Source organism: Triticum dicoccoides, chromosome 7A, assembly GCF_002162155.2.
Source record: "Triticum dicoccoides isolate Atlit2015 ecotype Zavitan chromosome 7A, WEW_v2.0, whole genome shotgun sequence".
Taxonomy (NCBI): domain Eukaryota; kingdom Viridiplantae; phylum Streptophyta; class Magnoliopsida; order Poales; family Poaceae; genus Triticum; species Triticum dicoccoides.
In genome coordinates, this window is record NC_041392.1 from 641,089,522 (window position 1) to 641,098,379 (window position 8,858).

The 8,858-nt window shown below is 39.1% G+C and overlaps 2 protein-coding genes across 2 annotated transcripts in view; one reads left to right on the forward strand and one right to left on the reverse strand.

Annotated features, from left to right (window-relative positions):
• LOC119333807 (NEDD8) overlaps positions 1 to 391 on the forward strand; it is a 1,714-nt gene extending 1,323 nt beyond the window's left edge. Inside the window, exon 2 of the mRNA XM_037606569.1 lies at positions 167 to 391. Coding sequence (XP_037462466.1) covers positions 167 to 391 — 225 coding nt within the window. The remainder of the gene's footprint in view (positions 1 to 166) is intronic.
• A 3,102-nt stretch (positions 392 to 3,493) lies between these two features.
• On the reverse strand, positions 3,494 to 7,077 carry LOC119332413. Its single transcript, XM_037605592.1, has 4 exons — positions 6,789 to 7,077; positions 6,226 to 6,509; positions 5,164 to 5,384; positions 3,494 to 4,297 (listed from the first exon to the last, which is right to left on the reverse strand). Exons 1-4 carry the CDS (start codon positions 6,992 to 6,994, stop codon positions 3,722 to 3,724), a joined length of 1,287 nt encoding a protein of 428 aa, XP_037461489.1. The 5' UTR covers positions 6,995 to 7,077; the 3' UTR covers positions 3,494 to 3,721.
• Positions 7,078 to 8,858: the final 1,781 nt, after the last annotated feature.

Sequence of the window (8,858 nt, forward strand, 5' to 3'; positions counted from 1 at the left end):
GTCAAGGGCAAGGTCTAGGATAAGAAAGGGATCCCGCCGGACCAGCAGCAGCTCATATCTTCGCCGAGAAGCAGCTGGAGGACGGTCGCTTGCTGGCAACTACAACGTGCACAAGGAGTCGACGCATCCCCTGGTGCTCCGCCTCCGCAACGGCACCACCATCAAGGTCAAGACACCCACCGCCAAGGAGATCGGGATCAACATCGAGCCCACGGACACGTCCGACAGGATCAAGGAGCACGTCGAGGAGAAGGAGGGCATCCCGCCCGTCCAGCAGAGGCTCATCTTCGATGGCAAGCAGATGGCCGCCGACAAGACGGTGCAAAAGTACAAGGTCAAGGGCGGCTACGTGCTCCACCTCGTGCTCGCCCTCAGGGGCGGTGCCTGCTAGAATTTGGGTCTTATGGTCGCTCGCTTTTCCATGAGGGTGTAGCTTTGGTTTTTTTTTCTTGCATATGATTTTGGTTGGAACTTTTTGAACAGTGTTTGAGTCTCTTTAAAGCCATAATGTTTGAGGCCAGGTTACATGTACGTACAATCACAACAGTTGTCTGCACAATAATCTTTTCCCATCCGTTCATATATTTTTACCACCAATCCACTAAATCAAAGATATGAAAATTTGTTTTGAGGCAAATGTTGCCTCGCCGTTTGAACAAAGATACTTGCACTAACCAATCAAAGATATGCAATTTTTTACCGCTATAAGGCACGGTGCTGACCGTCCGACTGGATCGGACAGACGAGAACCACGCGGAAATGCTGTCCAGAATTCAGTCGTAGAATGGACCAATTTTGACCCGCAAAAAAATAGAATGGACCAATTTCTCCTCCAGGCTATGGCCTGGTTGACTCTATATCTATGGTCGCACAAAATGGTTTTTCTTTTGGATGAATTTATTTGTTGGGCCAGTGAAGTTAATATATAACACCAATAGGTTTTGGGCCGAGTTATGAAAATGTTTTTCCAGTGTATTTTCTGCTATATTATGAAAATATAAATTATGTATGCACTATTCAAATGAGAAATATGAGCCCAAATTTATGTTGAAAGTTACTTTAATGATGAGAGATTTTTATAATGTTTTTCCGTGGGTTATAATGGACCTAATTATGGTATCAATCATTTTATTTATCTTTAGTGCTTTCTAAGTTGTTTCAGTTCCTTTTATGTTTATGCATTGAAAATAAATCTAGTATTATGCTAAAATCATGTTTCAATTTTTTGAATACGGTTGAACCAATTGGAAATTGCATTGAAAATTCATGTGGCATTAATGTTAAATGTGATTTCATGGCAATTTTTAATGATGATCACCTTTTAGCATCATTTTAATGTGAAAATTCATCTTGTAAAATGATATATTCACCATTATTACTCACTCGCTAAATTTTCCAAAAAATATTATTTGAAAAATTTAGTTTAGTGTGTTCTTTATGTTGATGTCATCATTATCAACAAGCACATGCCACCTAAGGAGATGTTGATTTTCGTGTGGTTTGGTTTTCCACACCCCACCATGCGGCACAATATGTTTGGCCGGCATGCCTAATGGGCAAAATTAATGTTTTCAGATGGTGCATTTTATCTTATTGAATGCACTGTACAACTAGAATGGCGTTGATGAAATTATGGTTGATTCTCTAAACTAGCTCGCTCCAGAATAAGTATAATTGAGCATGCTCAAAATAAGTGCCTCAACTTTATTATAACTTTGTACTAACGTTAGTACAAAGTATAGACACTTATTTTAGGACGGAGGGAGTATAAACTAGCTACAGTTGGTAAGTTCTTTGTCAAGTGATTAGAGATAAGGTTATGAGGCGAATATTCTTTTCCCTGGTTAAAATTTCATCAAAAAGGGAGCTGACCTCGACACAAGAAGCCGGTCCATAAAAGTTAGTCTCGAATGTAAGCAGTCCAATACTGAACAAACACTTGTTTCAAAAATGGCGCGACAAGTCGCGCAACCGCTTCTAGTAAGTACACTACCCTTCAACTGTCCAAAATTTCAACCAGACTGTAGCCAATCTGTTGAAAATGGAACACAAAATTTGACGACGAAATCCACGTGACTTTTACAACCCCTGCGACCTTTTTGTGTTCCATCCAAACTCAAACATGTGAGAGAAAAACAAGAAGCAAGCAAAAGATGCTCCGCAATTGCTTACCGAAAGTTGTTATACAACTATTGCAGCAGATAAAAAATCTCTTAATTTTATTAAACAAAGGTCAGCTGATGTACAAAGCATGCCAACAATGTAATCTGCAGAAACTAGTATTCTTGTAGTGTTATATGGGATCAAACCTGAATTTTGTTCACATGTTATTCGGAAGATTTACGACATGTGCTAAACCAAATATACTCCGGGTGCGCAGCAAAATGCAGCAAGTCGCCTGCATTTTCATTTTCTGAGTAAACATGGGTGCATTAGCATCGCCATATTCAAAATGATAGGTGCTAATGAAAATGACTGAAACTTATAGGCCGAGTGTCCGGGCACATCAGCATCACCATGTTCAGAATTCAACCTTTGTGAAAACACAAATTCATTTTCTGCTGATGGACTCAAACTTTCAGCAGAGTTTCATCCAAGACACCACATCTGTGCCAACACCAGATGCTTCATCTAAGACTAAGAGAAATGCAGGTGGCAACGTTGAAGTAGTGTCCATTGTCGAACACATTACAGACTAATGTCACTGCACCACTGATCAAACAGTTTCGGAATATTAGAACCGTGATGCCAACGCAAATAGGTTTCTTATTATATTGTCTGGAGAACAAACCAAGTTTAGCTAGTAGAAACACAACAACTGCTTGGTTTTCTTGAACCCATATCTCAGTGGAAGGAACTGGGTTCTAATGTGCCGCAGTCATACCCAAAATATACAATACTTGTGCCCTGTTTTAGGGCAACCCAAAACAAAATTCAGCAACTTTTGGTTTTTGGGCAACTGTTTTGGCCGAAGAGGGACTTCATCAAATTCATACTGACACAGATTTTGTTAGATCTGGTATAGGAGGCACTGCGGTGGCTGTATGCATGGACTCTTCTGGGAATTACTTGCGATCATGTACGCTAGTAATTCATGGCATGAGAGAAGTTTCAACTCTAGAGGTATCGCTTGCAGGGAAGCTCTATCTTTGGCGGATGATCTTCTACTTCACAATTTTCTAGTGGCTACTGATTCTAAGCAGGTGGCTAATGATATCAACATGGGCTGCACTGGTATTCATGGTCTGATTGTAGCTGAGATTAAGTTAAGGACAACCAAATTTAATTGTAGTTTTTGTTTCTGAGAGTCAGGCCTTGAATAGAGAAGCCCATTTACTAGCCAAGCTTTTTGATTCTTTAGATTGTGGTAGACATGTCTGGTTGGGACAGCCTCATGATCACATTTATTTTCCCAGTTTTGTGAACCATGAATTAACAAAGTTTGGTGGTTCTTAAAAAATGAAGTTGCTGGAGCCGTTTTTTGCCCTCCAAGTAGTCAAAAAGCGACTGAGATGCTCTGACTGAGCACGAACAACACTATGTACAGATACCAGAACCAGTGTACCCCAAATGGCTAGGATTGTCAGGTAATAGTACTGAAACATGTTAACCAGAAACATGTAAAGATATCCTAAACAGTTCAACAGTGTCCACGTACAACTCACTCTAGACTGTTGACCGGGTCTTGGCCCATTCCTCAGACACAACTTTTTGACAAACTTTATTCAAGCCCTACAATAAGCCTGGTACGCAGAGTCGACCAAGTCACCTTCACTGAGATCAACCCAAAATCAGTCTTTATCTCTCGAGTATCAAGTCCATGCGTGTCTGCCTGGAAGGAACAACATCGTTCCGCTGAACCAGATGGCCCCGAGGCCGCCTTGAACTTCAAAACCAGAGTGGAACCATCCACTACAGCAACCACAGACCTCTTTAAATGACGTGACTCGCCAACTGTACCATTGAAGAGCCGAATTCCTTCGTTATAACCACCGATAAAACAGCGCAAGCGCAGATGAAAACTGCTCTGCACTTCTGACACGGCAACTTCAATATTCGCCATGACTGCGTCATCAACACGTGCTATGGTTAAGTCAACCGCACCACAGTCGCCTTGGATGCGATTTTTCAATGCACGATTCCATGGGCCCAGGTCGTCTATGTCTGTTACACCATCAATCAGCTGGTAATCATCCCTTTCTTCCTCACCTACCTTGATCCTCATGTCATATTCCACTAGAATACTGGAAATCAAATCTATCCCTCGCTTAGGGCCAGCCATGTCGATGAGAGAACCCTACAAATTTGTTACTGTTTAGTAGCTCTCCATATGGAAGTAAGAAACAACTAAAGCTTTATACTACCTCTGTTTCTAAATGTAAGACGTTTTGGCAATTCAAAAATTGAACTACCAAAACACATCTTACATTTAGGAACAGAGGGTGTACTTCTCTAAGCTGTTTTACTTGCAACATTAATTTTGTGATACTTTACAATTGCTGACCAACATCTTTGCCACATATCAAACTGACTGGTTACATAGTGTACACCAGTGTTTGGGAGGGGGGGGGAAATTGGCCCTCGGTATTTATTTGACATTGTTCAGATCCCAATTTTTACATAAGCATGTCGAAATGAGAAGAGAAAACAAAATGACTTAATAGTGATGCAATGATTCATGCTGGTGTGTTAAGTAGCAACTAAGAGCCCGAACTATTCTGTTTGATTTTGTTTGGAATACATGATATACTCACTCAGTTCCATATTTTATAAGTTTCTCATAGTAAATCACCTTTCCACAATATAAACTTGGTGTAATGGTGGCCTAAACAATCCAAACTACCATTCTGCTAGGTCTGTACAGATAAATCACAAGACTTGAGAGTGCTTGCTGTTCCATACATACACTAGGTTTGGCCTTACAATGTGAAATGAATAGATTTGACATAAGTCAGGTATTTGACCCCCCCCCCCTACTGTATAAATCATTTCCTCAGATGGTTTCGCCCACACTGCAACATCCACCTAATGTGAGAACTTCCCCAGTGGGTACTTAAAACCATATGGAATGCTTCAAGGGGACAAATACATTGTTTTATACTTGAGGGGGTTATTAAGTAGACTTATTGCTTGAAATAATCGTAGGTAAGTATGGATTCGCACCTGCTTCACAATGATGGGATCATCCCTGCTTATATTGACAACATAATTACGCAATGTATCCAGATAATCCCGCACTGCTATGTATCCATACAACTCTACTGGGCCAAGATCCAGAGTAAGTTCAGCCAACTTTAATGAGAAAATTTGTAACACGCGATTAGGTTGATGCCGAATGCATTCTCCATTGCGGATGTCACAATCTGTGGGATCTGGTAGCCGAGCTTCATAAAAGAAGTAAAGAAATAAGTTAAATTGTAATGGAAAACAATACAGGAAAAAAATAGTCGTCATACAAAAAGTAAGCGTGTCACTAGAGGATTCCATGGCCCTATTGGAAGTTTCCTTTTCATCCAAATGAAAATTATCGATGTTCTTTCTACTATGAATTTCACTCCATCAAAGGTTTTTGTTTTAGGAAACCCAAAGAAAAGCAGGTAACATTTCATCATGTCAGCAAGTAAAGGTCCATTTCACCCTCCCAGATTATTTCATAACCCCCTAAACTTATTTATTTGTTATGTCTACCCGAAGAATTACTAAAACAAATCAATTCAGCCCTTGATGAAAATATTCTATTGTTTCACTTTCTAGAAGTCTTATTGTAAGTTAGTTTTTTTATTTTGATGGTAGATAACATCAGTCTGTATAATAAAAAATCATAATTTTCGATCCTGCATACTTGGGAGCAACTAAACCTACTTCAATGCTCATGGTACAAAAATATGTGCTAAAAATGCGGTTTATGAACATATTTCTGTACGGTACATGGTGACAACAAAAAGGATAAAAACCAGTCATGTGGCGAACCGGGGTGGGTTGGTGGAGGCCCAGGATAACCAAACTAAGGTAATGCAGGAATCTGAAGAATTTCCTCCCCTACTTTTGCAAAACCTAACAAATGCAACTCCTGAATGCCAATGCATCTACATTTAACTTGTAAAATTAAGGAAAGTAAAGAAAAAAAGCCAGATGATTTCAACAGAGAACACATCAGTTGACACTATAGCTTGAAAAAGGTGCTTGTAACAAATTGAAATAGGTAAAGAGAGATTATTTACTTACTCTCACTACAGTCATCAACATTATACATCCTTTTCCACGAATGAGTGTTCCTGTATAAAGAACCATCACGGTGTGTGCTTTTTGGAAGAAATCCCAGGTCAAGAATATCATCTTCTTCGGCATCGCTTGCTACCAATGCGCTCCTTCTATTGGTTGCACTCCTCCCGTTTTCATCACAACCAGAGATGTCCACAATATTCGAAGATGCATCATGTTTGCCGGCTATAGTATTCATATCTTGCAAGGTTGTCCCACTAGTCATGCTCCGAGATCCAGGTGGAAATCTATCACCAAAGAGAATAAAGAACAAATCTGAGCACCCGACAGAAAATTCAATTCTTTTTCGGTTCCCCTTTCATTTTCGTCGGATTAACTATAAGACCCCACACCCCCTGCCTTATTTACAAAAATCAACACATAAGGATAATTAAAAGGGATTTTTCTCGAATACGCTCGGATAATTAAAAGGGGTAAAAAACCACAGTCGGTCAGAATCCAGATCCAAAACTATAATAATAAGAAACTAAAGGCGAAAATTTTGGCATCAGATGATGAGAGCATACCGGGAAACACGACGGACAGGTAGATCTGGAACCATCATGAGAGGGAAACTTCGCCGTGCAAGCGGTGGTGGCGACCAGTAAGGCGGGGCAGAGGCCATGAAAGAGAGGAGAGGTCGCGAGGTAGAGGAGAGGCGGCGCAGTGGGTCATGAGAGATGGCGACGCCAGGTCGCCGGAGGAGACGAAAAATCTGACGGAGGATTGGCATCTGAGCGCGCGGCGGCGGCAGAGGTGGGGTGTGCCGGTGTGGAGAATGGGGAGAGGAAAGGGCTGAACGCACGGGGCCGGTCTTCTTTACTCTCTTATATCTTATATATATCAGAATAGCACACATATGCCCGTGCGTTTCAAGCAACGGGAGAGATATTTTATTTACGACAAGCAACAAAAAAATAATTAATTGTGTTAAAAAACGGTCTCCACAATGGTAGGCGAGAGAGCAAGGAGTTGCGGCCTTCTCACTGGACATGTTTAGCTCGTGAAATCTTAATAGTGGTGGAGTTGATAGGCGTGGTGGCGAGCACCCAACTCGTCCATTTTTCTTTTGCATGCCTTCTCATTTGGTGGATGTGTGACGACCATCGGTACACGGTTGCTTCGACCACTCTCCTACGACAATGTAACCAGATGATTACTAATTGCAGCGCATAAATCCTCTTACACAAGCATAATCAGGCATGAATGTCCCTTTATTACGAAGGTTTATTCCCTTTGATTATTTTAGCACTTATGTTAAAAAATTGAAAGCCCGTACAGTTAAAAAAATGTGAACATTTATTTTTAGAAAATTCCATATAATTAAGAAAACAAAAAAATTAGAAAGAGGAATAGTTATTTAAGTTCGAAAAAACATGTTGAAACCATGAACATTTTATAAAAACACAAAATTATTAATTTTTTTAAAAGGGGGACATTCAGAAAAAAATTAAAAATGTTTTCTTAGACGCAAACATTATTTTGTTTTTGTGAACTTTTCAATAAAATAGGAATATTTTTTGGAATATGGAACATTTTATAAAATATTAACTTTATAAAAAAATCTCGAAAAATTCTAAAACAGAATCTTTTTTAAATGGCAACATTTTTTAAATGTTGAGAAAATTCCGAAACCAGTTTTTTTAAGTTTATAATATTTTTCAAAACAATAATAAAATTTTATAATGCTGATTTTTGAATATTTGAATAAAAAATTAAATTGTGAATATATTTTGTATATTTTTATTTCACAGCAAAATAAAAAAAGTGAAAAGGAAAACGAAACATTTAAATGGCCCGGCCCAGTCTTGGGCGACCTGTGCGTTCCTTGAACTATTTGTCGGTGTGTGCGACAAATAAGGTCTTTTTAACGCCTGGGCAGGATAATTACTGGGTCGGCTTTGTTGGGCTGGAATGCGCCCGGCCCAAATGCGGAATTCTGGAGAAACTTTCTGTCTTTTCTAGTAGATGCACAAAAATTTAGTACCACCTCGGATAGAAAAAATATTTTCGACGATGAACGGATGAAAATATTGGAGAAACGCACTTTGCTTTATTAGTAGGTATAGATTTTCACTTTTGCAGAAAACCCCAGATAATTATTGATAATCAACCCACACGACAGTTTTAAGTCAGATTTTTGTTTTGTTAGGAAACTAGCGGTGTGACCCGCGCATTTGCGCGGCTAGATTAGTTACACATTGTTATGATTATTTCTTTATTTGTATTTTATTTATTTTTCTAATTGCAAAATGTTTATTTTTATTTATTTATAATAGAATTTCTAAATGTTATAAATTATATAGCCATATTACCACATGACTATGAATTATTTGTCCCACATATATTAGCACATGACTATACAATTTTTGTTTTACATGATCTACTGTCTTATCTTATTCAGGTGCACAACTGAACAATCTATTAAGTCATCAATAGTGATGTTTCTGTTTAAGAATGGAAGTTAAAGATCCCGTGGGTTGCCATGCAAAAACAACACTTTCATACTAATATGTAAGTTCCAGTTTACACTCTAGCGATCCCGCAAAAAAAAAGTTTACACTCTAGCTCCCATCGTTAGCTAGGATTAAGTAGAG